Genomic DNA, 15,531 nt, shown 5'->3' with positions numbered 1-15,531 from the left:
ATCCATGGTGACCAGGGCAGGGATAACATCCATGGTGATCAGGATGGGATAACATCCATGGTGACCAGGGCAGGGATAACATCCATGGTGACCAGGGCAGGGATAACATCCATGGTGATCAGGATGGGATGGTGTCCATGGTGACCAGGATGGGATAACATCCATGGTGACCAGGATGGGATGGTGTCCATGGTGACCAGGATGGGATAACATCCGTGGTGACCAGGATGGGATAACATCTGTGGTGACCAGGATGGGATAACATCCATGGTGACCAGGATGGGATAACATCCATGGTGACCAGGATGGGATAACATCCATGGTGACCAGGGCAGGGATAACATCCATGGTGACCAGGATGGGATAACATCCATGGTGACCAGGGCAGGGATAACATCCATGGTGACCAGGATGGGATAACATCCATGGTGACCAGGATGGGATGGTGTCCATGGTGATCAGGATGGGATAACATCCATGGTGACCAGGATGGGATAACATCCATGGTGACCAGGATGGGATAACATCCATGGTGACCAGGATGGGATAACATCCATGGTGACCAGGGCAGGGATAACATCCATGGTGACCAGGATGGGATAACATCCATGGTGACCAGGGCAGGGATAACATCCATGGTGACCAGGATGGGATAACATCCATGGTGATCAGGATGGGATAACATCCATGGTGACCAGGGCAGGGATAACATCCATGGTGACCAGGGCAGGGATAACATCCATGGTGATCAGGATGGGATGGTGTCCATGGTGACCAGGATGGGATAACATCCATGGTGACCAGGATGGGATGGTGTCCATGGTGACCAGGATGGGATAACATCCGTGGTGACCAGGATGGGATAACATCCGTGGTGACCAGGATGGGATAACATCCATGGTGACCAGGATGGGATAACATCCATGGTGACCAGGGCAGGGATAACATCCATGGTGACCAGGATGGGATAACATCCATGGTGACCAGGATGGGATAACATCCATGGTGACCAGGATGGGATGGTGTCCATGGTGACCAGGATGGGATAACATCCATGGTGATCAGGATGGGATGGTGTCCATGGTGACCAGGATGGGATAACATCCATGGTGACCAGGGCAGGGATAACATCCATGGTGACCAGGGCAGGGATAACATCCATGGTGACCAGGATGGGATAACATCCATGGTGACCAGGATGGGATAACATCCATGGTGACCAGGATGGGATAATATCCATGGTGACCAGGATGGGATAACATCCATGGTGACCAGGATGGGATGGTGTCCATGGTGACCAGGGCAGGGATAACATCCATGGTGACCAGGATGGGATAACATCCATGGTGACCAGGGCAGGGATAACATCCATGGTGATCAGGATGGGATAACATCCATGGTGACCAGGATGGGATAACATCCATGGTGACCAGGGCAGGGATAACATCCATGGTGACCAGGATGGGATAACATCCATGGTGACCAGGGCAGGGATAACATCCATGGTGATCAGGATGGGATAACATCCATGGTGACCAGGATGGGATAACATCCATGGTGACCAGGGCAGGGATAACATCCATGGTGACCAGGATGGGATAACATCCATGGTGACCAGGGCAGGGATAACATCCATGGTGACCAGGATGGGATAACATCCATGGTGATCAGGATGGGATAACATCCATGGTGACCAGGATGGGATAACATCCATGGTGACCAGGATGGGATAACATCTGTGGTGACCAGGATGGGATAACACCCTTGGTGACCAGGGCAGGGATAACATCCATGGTGACCAGGATGGGATAACATCCATGGTGACCAGGGCAGGGATAACACCCTTGGTGACCAGGGCAGGGATAACACCCTTGGTGGCCAGCTGACCCCAGGTAACATTTTCCCTGAGCTGGGAGCCCAGAGCAGAGGACCCAGGGTGTAATTTTGCTCCTACCTGTCCACTTAATCCCATTTTCACCCAGCTGCCACTGCTGGTTTGAGGAGTTTAAGGCCCTTTCTCTGTTCTCCTGCAGGAAAACTCTGCTTCTGTTGTTTTTTAAGATATTTGAGTGGTCTGATCCCAGCTTTGCAGATCTGGCACGTTGGGTCTGGTGTGTCAATGGCTGGGAGCGCTGGCCCATCACCCTCCATCATCTCAAAAAGCTGCAGACTCGCTGTTTCCCAGGGATTTCCCAGGGCCCTGATTTCCCCCAGCTGCAGAATGACCTCAGCAGCTCGGGACACCCCTCAGTCCTGTTTGTGCAGAGCTCCAGACTGGGGGGAACTGGTGCTGCTGCCTGTGCTGAGTTCAGCTGTGCTCAGTCCCTGCTCCAGGAGCCTCCTGAGTGATTCTGTCCCTTCAGAGCCCGGCTGAGTCCTCCCTCGGTGGGCTCTGCTCCTCCTCCTCCTCCTCCTCCTCTTGGGGGATGCTCTTTGTGGTTCCTGGAGGAATCTGCTCCATGGTGGAGGAGTCCAGGGAAAACCTCTCCACTGCCAGGTGGGAATGGCCTTTGAGCCACTGCTGTGTCCCTCTGTCCTGGGGCCTGGCAGAGCCTGTGCCTGGCTGAGCCGTGCTCAGATCCACCATGGGATTCTCCTGCTCCATCTGAAGCCTGCCTGGGACAGGGGTTTGGATTCCCAGCCCAGGGTGGGGGTTTGGGAGCTCAGGGGCTCCTCCCCAGCTCTGCATTTCCAGGGGGTCTCTTCCCTGACAGATCCACCAAGGATAAAGGAGTGGAACATGCTGCTGGGCTCTGGATTCATTCCCTTTTCCCTTTTTTCATGTTTGACTCACTCCTGAGCATGGGTTGATGTGATGGGTGAGCAATCCATGTGTGACCTGTTCCCAGAGCTGGTTTCAGGCTGTATGGAGCTGTGGGATTGGTGTCACTCCCCTGGGGTTGGTGTCACTTCCCTGGGATTGGTGTCCCTTTGGAGAACAGGCACCCCAAGCCTCTGGGCACTGGTTCTGTGTGCAAGCCCTGCTGTGCTGCTTCTCCCAGCTGGAAGTGGAAAGGATTTACAGTAAATGGTGTTTGTCCTGTGCCTGCTCAGGGGAGCTTGTGCAGCAGCTCCTGGTGCTTTGCAGCCCTGCAGGGTCAGCTCAGGGCTCCTGTTGGTTTAACTCTGGTGCACAGGGTGGGGGATCACCCACACTGGCAGAGTCACACACACAGAGGGGACCTTGTCCCCTGTCCTGTGCTGTCTGGGCAGCTCAGGTCACTGGGTGACCACAGGGTGCTTCATTGGCTGCTTGGGAGGACACAAACCGTGGGTGCTGTGGAGCGTGAGCAGATAAATCCAGCTGAGGTGATCACGTCCTGACTCCTGCTCTTGCTGTCCCCAGTCATAAATGTTTCATGTTGTTTTACAGCTCCTTAAATCCTCCTCCCTCCCCCTGCCCACCTGCCCATCCTGTGCTACAGAACAGCCTCAGATTTTCTTAGCCCAGAGTGATTTGGGATGAAGCCACTGCTGGTGCTCTCATGCCAGCACTGTCCTGGTGGCTCAGAGCTCTTTTCCATCCCTGGTGTGTATCCTGGTCCAAAAGCTGTCCCCCTCCTTGCCATCCCCCTGTTTGCCTCTGACCTTGCCTGGATGGGCTTTGTCCCATCCCTGGGCACAGCCTGGGGGTGCATTCCCAGCTGGGACACCAGCAGGGCTGGCTTTTCCTGCTCTTCAGGCTGTTCCTGCCCTTGAGTCCCTCTGCAGTGACAATATCTCCGTTCCTGGCTGTGACAAGCTCATCCTGGGATGAGCCCTTCAGCAGGTGCCAGTCCTTGCTGGCATTTTCTCACCTGGCTTCCTGCTTGTCCCAGTGGAGCACCAGCACCGTGCCCAGGGCTTCCTGTCCTTCCACACAGCTCCAGCTCTCCATTCCTGAGGTGCAGCCCCTCTGGAGCTGCTGTCTCAGAGCTGGAGCCTTCAGCAGGGCTGGGCTGCTCTGGTGCGTTGGTTCCTTGTTTGTGAGCACTTCTGGGAAGAACATTTGGAGGGATGAACTTCCCACCTCAGCTGCTCCATCCACAGGGGAGTCAGCCTATGTTTATTTTCCATCTGTGCTTTTAGCACCTCGCAGGGATCACCTGGCAGGATCAGCCATCCAAAACCAACACGGGAACTGGCTCTGTGGAAAAGCCTCCCAGCACTGCTGGGGGAAGCTGGGGCAGGAACAGGGAGCCAGAGAAAAAAGCACAAAATTCCCCGGGGCTGGCTTGTTTTCCAGCCTGTGCTTCCCATCCTGGCTAGCTGAGCTTCCTCCTGGCCCAGCTGCTGCAGCTCCAGGCTCAGGGAAGTGTCCCTGTGCTGGGCTCTCAGGGAGGGTTGTGCCAAGAGGAGCTGGCCCCAGTGTTTTCCCTGGATTGGTTTCTCCATGCCCTGCCCTGCTCTGTCGCTGTAGCAGCCCAGGAGATCCCTGATTTAAGACCTGGGGCTCTTCTGCCCAGCCAGGCTGACCTTGTTGCAGGGATGAATCAGCAGTAAATGCCAGCCTGGAGCAGTCTGGGAAGAGCCTCTGGCTCTGGGTTGGGATGTGTCTGTGTCCCACTGCAGCTTCGAGCTGTGCAGCAGAATTTCTGCTTGGTTTCAGGTGAACCTCGCTCACCCTGACAGAGCTCAGTGTTTTTGGGAGGCTTTGGAGTGGAAGTGCTCCAGAAACGCTCCAGCTGTGCCTCCTTCCCTGGTGCATCCCAGGAATCACCAAGGGACTTCACTCCCTGAGGAAACTCCTGGAGCTCCCTGCTGGCAAAGCACTGGGACCAGTCTGAGGGGGAACTGGAGGCCCTGGTGCCTGAGCAGGGCTGCTGGGGCACGGTGGGTCCAGCTGAGCTGGGGCTTGCAGGGGAATCTTCTGGGGACCCCAACCAGAGCCATCAGAGGGCAAAGGTTGTTCTCCCTGGAATAACCCTTATCCTCATGGGAATAACCCATATCCCTATGGGAATAACCCATATCCCTATGGGAATAACCCATATCCTCATGGGAATAACCCATATCCCTATGGGAATAACCCATATCCTTATGGGAATAACCCTTATCCTCATGGGAATAACCCATATCCTTGTGGGAATAACCCATATCCTTATAGGAATAACCCATATCCCTATGGGAATAACCCATATCCTCATGGGAACAACCCATATCCTTATAGGAATATTCCCATATCCTCATGGGAATGACCCATATCCTCATGGGAATAACTCATATCCTTCTGGGAATAACCCATATCCATATGGGAATAACCCATATCCTTATAGGAATAACCCATATCCATATAGGAATATTCCCATATCCTCATGGGAATAACCCAATCCTTATGGGAATAACCCATGTTCTTCCTGGAATAACCCATATTCTCATGGGAATAACCCATATCCTTATAGGAATAACTCATATCCTCATGGGAATGACCCATATCCTTGTGGGAATAACCCATATCCTTATGGGAATAACCCATGTCCTTATGGGAATAACCCTTATCCATATAGGAATAACCCATATCCTCATGGGAATAACCCATATCCTTATGGGAATAACCCATATCCTCATGGGAATAACCCATATCCATATAGGAATATTCCCATATCCTCATGGGAATGACCCCTGTCCTCCCAGGAAGAGGAGCAGGGTGGTGCCCCTGGCAGCTCTGAGTCCTGCCCTGCTCTCATCCCAGTGTCCATTGGTTATCCCAAACCAGTGGGATGAGCTTGGCTCACCCCAGGGATTTGGGATGTTGAGGCAGGAAGCTGCTGATGGGCTGGAGGCCTTGGCTGTGTGCTGAAGGAGTCACTTGCTCCAGAGGGGATGTGGAAGGGACAAGGTGACGGGAAATCTCTGCTCAGAGTTGGTGTTGCCTTCCCTTTGGGGCTGGCTCTGTTCATTCCCTGCTCATCCCAGCATTCCCTGCCCATCCCGGAGCTGCTGGGCCAGCCCAGTGCTCCCACAGCTCCCACAGCCGGGGATTTCTCACTGGTGGGGAGTGAGCAGTGTCCAAACCCCACAGGAGCGTTCCCTGGGGTCCCTGTGCCCCCCTGGGCTGTGCCCTGCTGCCCAGGGGAGGGCACAGCACAGGGGAAAAGGGAAGGTGTTTGCCCTGAGAAAATCCATCCTCATCCTCATCTCATCCTCATCGTCATCCTCATCCCAATCCTCATCCCAATCCTCATCCTCATCCTCATCCCATCCTCATCCCAATCCTCATCCCAATCCTCATCCCAATCCTCATCCTCATCCCATCCTCATCCCATCCTCATCCTAGTCCTCATCCCATCCTCATCCCATCCTCATCTCATCCTCATCCTCATCCCATCCTCATCCCAATCCTCATCCCAATCCTTATCCCAATCCTCATCCTCATCCCATCCTCATCCCAATCCTCATCCCAATCCTTATCCCAATCCTCATCCTCATCCCATCCTCATCCCAATCCTCATCCCAATCCTCATCCCAATCCTCATCCTCATCCCAGTCCTCATCCCATCCTCATCCCATCCTCATCCCATCCTCATCTCATCCTCATCCTCATCCTCATCCCATCCCATCCTCATCCTCGTCCCATCCTCATCCCCATTCTCATCCCCATCCCCATCCTCATCCTCATCCCATCCTCATCCCCATCCTCATCCCATCCTCATCCTCATCGTGGTCTCTTTCCCTCCTGGTCAGTTCCCGTGCTCCCATTTCCATGCCGGTGTTTTTCCCTGGGCTCAGCGCAGGGTGAGGGATGCTGCAGGAGGATGGGAACAGCTCTGGTTTGGGAACAGCTCTGGTTCAGGAGCAGCTCTGGTTTGGGAGCAGCTCTGGTTTGGGAACAGCTCTGGTTCGGGAGCAGCTCTGGTTTTGGGAGCAGCTCTGGTTTGGGAACAGCTCTGGTTTTGGGAACAGCTCTGGTTTGGGAGCAGCTCTGGTTTGGGAGCAGCTCTGGTTGGTTTTGGGAGCAGCTCTGGTTTGGGAGCAGCTCTGGTTTGGGAACAGCTCTGGTTTGGGAGCAGCTCTGGTTTGGGGAGCAGCTCTGGTTTTGGGAGCAGCTCTGTTTTTGGGAGCAGCTCTGTTTTTGGGAGCAGCTCTGGTTGGTTTTGGGAGCAGCTCTGTTTTTGGGAGCAGCTCTGGTTTGGGAGCAGCTCTGTGGCTGCTCTCTCACTCATCCTGACAACAGCAGATATAAAAATAGACGCCGGGTGCTGTCTCCCAGAGCTGCCTTTGGCACTGCTCCCTTGGCCTGGCCCTGGGGAGAGCAGAGGGGTTCAGGGGTGTCTGGGACAGCTGGCTGTGCTCATTAACCAACTCAATTAACTCAATGAGTGTGCACAGCCCCACTGTGAGGGCTGGGCAGCCTCTGCCCCCGATCCCGTGACAGCCCAGGAATGGGAGCTGCAGACCCCTCTGAGCTCAGGAGCCTCCCCGGAGCTCACAGGGCCTCCAGCAGCTTCCTCTTCCCCAGGAGTTCTCTCTTTGAGGTTTCCTCTCTGCCCAGCTGGGGTGCAGCGCTGCTTCCTTCCCCCTCAGCCACCCTGGGCTGCTCTCCAGGCCCTTCCCTGGGCATGGAAAACAGATCCTGGGGTTCTCACTTTGGGGATCCACACCCAGCAGTGCTGGATCCATGGAGTGTCACAGGGAACAATTCACATTTGTTAGCAAAAGTGAATTTCCCCAGCCTGTGCCTTGTGCCTTCCATCTGGCTGGAGCTGCATTACTTGGATGATGGACCTGGAGGTGTCCCTGAGCTCTCCATTCCCAAATGTGTCACTCTGGAGATGTCCCTGGGTTCTCTGTTCCCTGGATTTGTCATTCTTGAGGTGTCCCTGGGTTCTCCGTTCCCTGGATTTGTCACTCTGGAGGTGTCCCTGGGCTCTCCATTCCCTGGATTTGTCACCCTGGAGGTGTCCCTGGGCTCTCCATTCCCTGGATTTGTCACTCTGGAGGTGTCCCTGGGCTCTCCATTCCCAAATGTGTCATTCTTGAGGTGTCCCTGAGCTCTCCACTCCCTGGATGTGTCACCCTGGAGGTGTCCCTGGGCTCTCCATTCCCTGGATTTGTCATTCTTGAGGTGTCTCTGGTTTCTCCATTCCCAAATGTGTCACTCTGGAGATGTCCCTGAGCTCTCCATTCCCTGGATCTGTCACTCTGGAGATGTCCCTGGGTTCTCTGTTCCCTGGATTTGTCATTCTTGAGGTGTCCCTGGGCTCTCCATTCCCTGGATTTGTCATTCTTGCGGTGTCTCTGGTTTCTCCATTCCCAAATGTGTCACTCTGGATGTGTCCCTGAGCTCTCCATTCCCAAATGTGTCACTCTGGATGTGTCCCTGGGCTCTCCATTCCCTGGATTTGTCACCCTGGATGTGTCCCTGGGCTCTCCATTCCCAAATGTGTCACCCTGGAGGTGTCCCTGGTTTCTCCATTCCTGGATTTGTCACCCTGGAGATGTCCCTGGGCTCTCCATTCCCTGGATTTGTCACCCTGGATGTGTCCCTGAGCTCTCCATTCCCAAATGTGTCACTCTGGATGTGTTCCTGAGCTCTCCATTCCCAAATGTGTCACTCTGGAGATGTCCCTGAGCTCTCCATTCCCTGGATCTGTCACTCTGGAGATGTCTCTGGGTTCTCTGTTCCCTGGATTTGTCATTCTTGAGGTGTCCCTGGGTTCTCTGTTCCCTGGATTTGTCACTCTGGAGGTGTCCCTGGGCTCTCCATTCCCAAATGTGTCATTTTTGAGGTGTCCCTGAGCTCTCCATTCCCTGGATTTGTCATTCTTGAGGTGTCCCTGGGTTCTCTGTTCCCTGGATTTGTCACTCTGGAGGTGTCCCTGGGCTCTCCATTCCCAAATGTGTCACCCTGGAGGTGTCCCTGGTTTCTCCATTCCCAAATGTGTCACCCTGGAGGTGTCCCTGGTTTCTCCATTCCTGGATTTGTCACTCTGGAGATGTCCCTGGGCTCTCTGTGTGTCAGCAGGCCATCACCTGGCAGGGCTGGGGGCAGGAGCAGCTCCCCACGGAGGAGAGGAAGCTGATCCAGCAGGTTCCATGCTCTGGGAAGCACATTCCAGCTGCTGGGAGCAAGGGAAGGAGCACAGACTGGGGCACAGCTCCTCAGCTGGGAGCAATCCTGCTCCTGATCCCCACCAGCTCTGGCTCTGGAGCAGAGTTCAACTTCATTTTCATTTCAGTTTTGTAACAGCAAAGGCTGCGTGGGGCTGGGACCCCTCCAAGCCTTGGCAGGGACCCTCAGAGCGGGCTGGGGGTGAGGGGCTTGTCCTGGGTGCCAGATCCAGCAGATCCCTGTGGATCCCTGGGGCTGGCTGTGCTTGGTGCAGTTCCCTCCATCCCCCTGAGCTCCAGGCTCTGACTGATGTGACCCAGTTCTGCTCCTTCAGACCTGGAAAAAGGAGTTTGTGTTTGTTTTCCAGGTGGGTTGTTCTGTTCCCATAAAAATGTCGTGTTCCTCTCCAGGATGAGACCTTGGGTTGCCCCAATCCAGAAATCCCAGTCCAGCATCCCCCTGAGGGCAGCTCCTGGGAGGAATTTGGGAAACCGAGGGCGGTGGGATGGGGCTGATGGTGAAAAGCTGCTGTGGGAGTTTGTGTGTTGCTGTTTGGGACTTGATCCCTCTCCGATCCCTCTGTCCTGCTCCATCCCAGGAGTTTGCACCTCCTCTTTCCACTGGGGCTGATTCATAAAAACCCAAACACATGGCATGGAACAGCTGAATCCTCCCAAACCTCGTCCTGTGCCATGAACCCAGAGCTCAGCCTAAAAATATCCCTGTTGCCTGTTGGAGGTGTGGTCCTGACTGTGGATGAGGTCTGGGGAGCCAGAAATAGCTCCTGAATCCCAGCACCAGCACAGCTCCTGCCTTCAGCAGCTGCTTTTTGGAGCAGCTCAGGCTCAGCACCTGAATTCCCTTTGATGCTCACAGGGTGGGGTGGGAAGGAATCCATGGGATGGGATGAGATCTATGGGATGGGATCCATGGGATGAGATCCATGAGGTGGGATGGGGTGGGGTGGGATGGGATGGGATCCATGGGATGGGATCCATGGGACCCATGGGATGGGATCCATGGGACCCATGGGATGGGATGGGATCCATGGGATGGGCTGGAATAGGATGGGATGGGATCCATGGGATGGGCTGGGATCCATGGGATGGGCTGGGATGGGATGGGATGGGATGGGATGAGATCCATGGGATGGGATGGGATGGGATGGGATCCATGGGCTGGGATGGGATCCATGGGCTGGGATGGGATCCATGGGATGGGATGGGGTGGGATGGGATCCATGGGATGGGATCCATGGGATGGGATGGGATCCATGGGATGGGATGGGATGGGATCCATGGGATGAGATCTATGGGATGAGATCCATGGGATGGGATCCATGGGATGGGATGGGATCCATGGGATGGGATGGGATCCATGGGATGGGATGGGATGGGAGGTGCTGGGGACATGTCCAGGCTGTTCCATCTCCCCCTGGGGAGCTCCTGCCTTTCCTTGTGTTAATCCACCCAGATTCTCCCTGGTTTTTTCCATGGGATGATGTAAAGTACAAAGGCTCCTTTCAGGAGTTCTTTGTTTTCCTGTGCAGTGATTCAGCCCCTCAGTCTCTCCTTCCCCAGCTGCTGCAGCCCTTCCCTCCTGAGCTGCTTCCAGCTCCTGCATTAGAGTGAGCAACAATGCACTGTGGGGTGTTCCAGGCAGCCTTTTCCCCTCCAATCCTTCGGGAATTGTCCTCCTGATGCTCCTGCTCCTGCTCCCTGGCAGTGGCTCAGCCTCTTCTGGGCTGCTTTCGTTGCTGGTGCCTGGCTCTAAGGGGTTAATGCTTCCTTTTTCCATGGATTTGTTTTTCCCTGCCTGGATATTTTCAAGCTGACAGCCTGAGCACTGGAAATGTTGCAGTGGGCATTGGATGGGGTGGGATAAGTGAGTGGTGGGAATAGGAGTGGGAATTCCCTGGGAATTAATTCCATGTCTGTGCCCAGCACTGTCCCTCCTGCACTTTGTGTGATGAAGGACCTGGCTGCTTCCAGCTGTGCTGCTGGAATATTTCAGGGAATGAGGGGATTTTGTGTCCCCTTTGTAGGATCCCAGACTGGATTGGGTTGGAAGGGACCTTAAAACCCATCCAGTTCTACAGGCAGAGACACTTCCCACTCTCCCAGTTCCTCCAAGCCCTGTCCAGCCTGGCTTTGGACACTTCTGGGTGTAGCATTCCCAAACCTCCCAGCTCCTTCCTTCATCCAGGCTGTGATAACTTCCTTGGCAGAAATCCAGCAACTCCTGGAGGACACAATTCCAGTTTTTTCCTCACCCTGGTGATTCCAGCATGGTCACACCTGCCTCCACCCTTTTCCCTTTTCCACTTTCCCTTTTCCCTTCTCCTCCCTTCTCCTCCCTTCTCCTCCCTTCTCCTCCCTTCTCCTCCCTTCTCCTCCCTTCTCCTCCCTTCTCCTCCCTTCTCCTCCCTTCTCCTCCCTTCTCCTCCCTTCTCCTCCCTTCTCCTCCCTTCTCCTCCCTTCTCCTCCCTTCTCCTCCCTTCTCCTCCCTTCTCCTCCCTTCTCCTCCCTTCTCCTCCCTTCTCCTCCCTTCTCCTCCCTTCTCCTCCCTTCTCCTCCCTTCTCCTCCCTTCTCCTCCCTTCTCCTCCCTTCTCCTCCCTTCTCCTCCCTTCTCCTCCCTTCTCCTCCCTTCTCCTCCCTTCTCCTCCCTTCTCCTCCCTTCTCCTCCCTTCTCCTCCCTTCTCCTCCCTTCTCCTCCCTTCTCCTCCCTTCTCCTTCTCCTCCCTTCTCCTCCCTTTCCCCATCCCATCCCATTTCCTTCCCTATTTTTTTTTTCTTCCCTGTGCACTCTCCAAGTGGATGAAGGCACCACTGGGATTTTTGTTTGCTGGGAAATTGTTAATGCATGTCAGAAGTGTCTTCACCTCCCATTGCTCCCAAGAAGCACAACATGGAGAAACAGGATCTGTCCCGAGCCTACAGATGTCCTTGTGCCTTGTTAAGGGGAATTTTAATCAGGAATTCATTAAATGCTTGGATCTGGGTGGGATCAGGGCCGTGGCTGTGCTGGATTCCTGCTCATGCATGTGGGAAGTGGTGCCTGGGATTGGCAGAGATGGAGCATCCCATGGGGAGAATAAAGGGAGTGATTTTTGGCAAGGAATGGTTCCCTCGTGGCCTGTGTTTGGTGCTGCTCCACAGGGATGTGCAAGTGGAGAACCAGAGGGTGGCTCTGGGATTGTCCCCAGCCCCACTGGCAGGAATCCAGACCCCTCTCCCACCCCATTCCAGAGGCTGCTCCGCAGGAATCCAGACCCCTCTCCCACCCCATTCCAGAGGCTGCTCCGTGCCCTGCCAGCTGCCAGGCCATTCCCTGTGGGACCATCAGGAGGGAGCTTGGGGGTGTTTGTGCCTCGTGCCATGAGTGGTTTGGAGGCTTTTCCAAAGCTCTTCCCTTTCCATGGGCAGCTTTGGTGTTTGGGGCTGTGTGTGGGGTGGGACAGTGGGAAGCATTCCCAGTGATCCTCTGGGATCAATCAGTGGGAGCTTTGTGCTGGACGTGGACTCCTGGAGCCTGCCATGGGAATTGTCCCCACATCAGGGGTTGTGTTGGGCTGGAGCTGCACAGAGCTCCTGGGATGCATCATCCTGGAAAGATCTTGATGCAAGGACACTTCCAGGAGAACCTGAGCATCTTTACTGGAGTGAGACACAGCAGGTCTGGCACAAAGTTGATTTATTGGATGCTCTTGAGTTCCTTTGCTGTTCTGGGTCAGTCTCTGCCGAGAGGATCCCTTGAGTCACCAGCTCTGGGACATTTAAATCAGGAACACAAAATTCCAGCAGCTTTGTCTCCTCCTGGACACAACTCCCAGCTTTCCCTGGGAAACCAGAGTGCTGTCTGCCAGGGCTGGAGCTGCAGGGGCATCAGGGAGGGGTCAGGTCCCAAGTGCCACCTCCTTGTGGGGTGTTTGTGTCTCTGACCTGGGGGTCAGTGGAATCTGGAACACTTGGGTTAGACTCACTGAGGCTGGAAAAGCCCTCCCAGCCATGGATCCTGTGCTGGAACCCCCCTTGTCCCCAGCCCAGAGCGCTGAGTGCCACCCCAGGAATTCCTTGGGCTCCTCCAGGGATGGACATTCCAAACCTCCCCAGGCAGTTCCAACGTTTTCCCATCCCAGGAATTCCTTGGGCACCTCCAGGGATGGACATTCCAAACCTCCCCAGGCAGTTCCAACGTTTTCCCATCCCAGGCATTCCTTGGGCACCAGCCCAGAGTTGGACATTCCAAACCTCCCCAGGCAGTTCCAATGTTTTCCCATCCCAGGAGTTCCTTGGGCACCTCCAGGGATGGACATTCCAAACCTCCCCAGGCAGTTCCAGCATTTTCCCACCCCAGGCATTCCTTGGGCACCTCCAGGGATGGACACTCCAAACCTCCCTGGGCAGTTCAGCATTTTCCCACCCCAGGAATTCCTTGGGCTCCTCCAGGGATGGACACTCCAAACCTCCCTGGGCAGTTCAGCATTTTCCCACCCCAGGCATTTCTTGGGCACCTCCAGGGATGGACACTCCAAACCTCCCTGGGCAGTTCCAACGTTTTCCCATCCCAGGAATTCCTTGGGCACCTCCAGGGATGGACACTCCAAACCTCCCTGGGCAGTTCCAACGTTTTCCAGCCCTTTCCCTGGAGAAACTTGTGCCAGACAGCCCTGCAGCTTTCTCCCAGCATCTCCTCCAAAGTTCTCCTGGCTCTTGGAGATTGACAGAGGGCCTTTCCTTCTCCCTCCCCTCTGGCTGCAGGTGGCACAAGCTGCACTCCAAGGCTGGGAAGAAGGAGAAGGAGCGTGGTGAGATCCTGGTGAGCATCCAGTTCACCCGGAACAGCCTCACCGCCAGCATGTTCGACCTGTCCGTGAAGGACAAGCCGCGCTCGCCCTTCGGCAAGCTGAAGGACAAGGTGACAGGCAAGAAGAAATACGAGCTGGAGTCGGCCTCTGCCATCATCCCCAGCAGCATGGGAGCCCTGGACATGGAGGATGACTTCGAGCTCGGGGGCAAGAAATCCAAAGTCAAGGGTTTCTTCCTGAAGAGCAAACTGCGCAAGTCATCCCTGACCCAGTCCAGCACCTCCCTGGGCTCTGACAGCACCATCTCCTCTGCCAGCCTGAGCCTGGTGGCCAATGCCCCCGAGGTGGCCAGGTCCCCGAGCAGACACGGCAGCCTGTCCACCGAGCGCTCCGGTAAGAGGATCAGGGATAATCCCTCTGCCTTTCCCCCTTCCTTCCTTTGCAGGGGACTGCTGAGACTTCCTGGCAGCTCTGTTAACTGATTGCTTACCCAGCCACAGATCAGGGAATTGTGGAATTGGAAAAGCTCTCCAGGATTGTGGAATCCAGCTGTTCCCCAGCAGTGCCAGGGCCACCACTGTCCGTGTCCCCAAGTGCCACCTGCACAGGGCTTTAAATCCCTGCAGGGATGGGCGCTCCAGCCCTGCCCTGGGCAGCTGGGCCAGGACTGGACAAACATTTTAGTGGAGAAATTTTCCCTAAATCTCCCCTGGGCCAGGCTGAGGCCATTCCTTCTCCTCCTGTTGCTGTTCCCTGGCAGCTGCAGCTCCATCAGCCCTAACCTGGCACAGGTCCTGGAAGGATCCTCAGCTGTGACCATCACAGAACTGGGATCCGTGTGCTTGGAGATCTCCAGGATCACCGAGTCCCAGCCGTGCCCCATCCCCACCCTGTCCCCAGCCCTGAGCCCCCAGTGCCACCTCCAGTCCTTTCCTGGGCACCCCAAACCTCCCTGGGCACCCCAAACCTCCCTGGGCACCCCAAACCTCCCTGGGCACCCCTTCCCAAGCACCTTTCCCATGGGATTTTCCCTCATGTCCAACCAAACCCCCCTGAGCTCCCCTGAGGCCGTTCCCTCTCCTCCTGTCCCTGTTCCCTGGAGCAGATCCCAAATCCCCCCCGGCTGTCCCCTCCTGCCAGGGACTTGTGCAGAGCCAGAAATTCCCCCTGAGCCTCCTTTGCTCGCTTAGAGGTGACATCTCACACAAACCCCAACACCTTCTGTGTGCCAAAACAGGAGGAACATCCCAGATTTTGCTTTTCCATGCCTGCACCACGAGCTGCCAGGGTGTGAGGGTTCCTCAGGGCTGTTCCTGGTGGCCCCCCAGCAGTTCCTGGCAGGCAGGACCAGCTGGCCCTGGCAGTGCTGGCCCTGCCCCGGGTCACTGCTCTCTCTAATGATGGGGCCAGCTCTGGTGATTAAAACAATCTGAGCTCCTGGCACTCCCAGGGCACTGATTTACAAACAAAAAAGGCCCTTGTAGGGAGTTAATTCTCCCTTGGAAGCAAATGTCATGAAATGGTTCAGTTGGCTGCAGACAGCACATGGCAAGGTTGGGTGGGAGTCCCTGGGGTGGCTTCTGCTGGGTGACATCTCCGTGCTGCTCCTTGGGATGCTTCCAGCCACTGGGAGCTTCCCTTCCCATGGCAGGGGGCTGGTGACTCGATCTTCTCGAGTGTGGCCTGGCTGGC

General features: G+C 55.4%; 1 protein-coding gene across 3 annotated transcripts in view; it reads left to right on the top strand.

The window, feature by feature from the left end:
* RAB11FIP5 (RAB11 family interacting protein 5) overlaps positions 1-15,531 on the top strand; it is a 43,679-nt gene that overhangs the window by 6,204 nt on the left and 21,944 nt on the right. For all 3 annotated transcript variants that reach the window (XM_058837773.1, XM_058837772.1, XM_058837771.1), the window contains exon 2: positions 13,793-14,232. In XM_058837773.1, coding sequence (XP_058693756.1) covers positions 13,793-14,232 — 440 coding nt within the window. The remainder of the gene's footprint in view (positions 1-13,792; positions 14,233-15,531) is intronic.

Source organism: Poecile atricapillus, chromosome 4, assembly GCF_030490865.1.
Source record: "Poecile atricapillus isolate bPoeAtr1 chromosome 4, bPoeAtr1.hap1, whole genome shotgun sequence".
In the NCBI taxonomy this organism is placed as follows: Eukaryota; Metazoa; Chordata; class Aves; order Passeriformes; family Paridae; genus Poecile; species Poecile atricapillus.
Note: the sequence above shows the minus strand (reverse complement) of the source record. Positions and strands in the feature narration are given on the sequence as shown.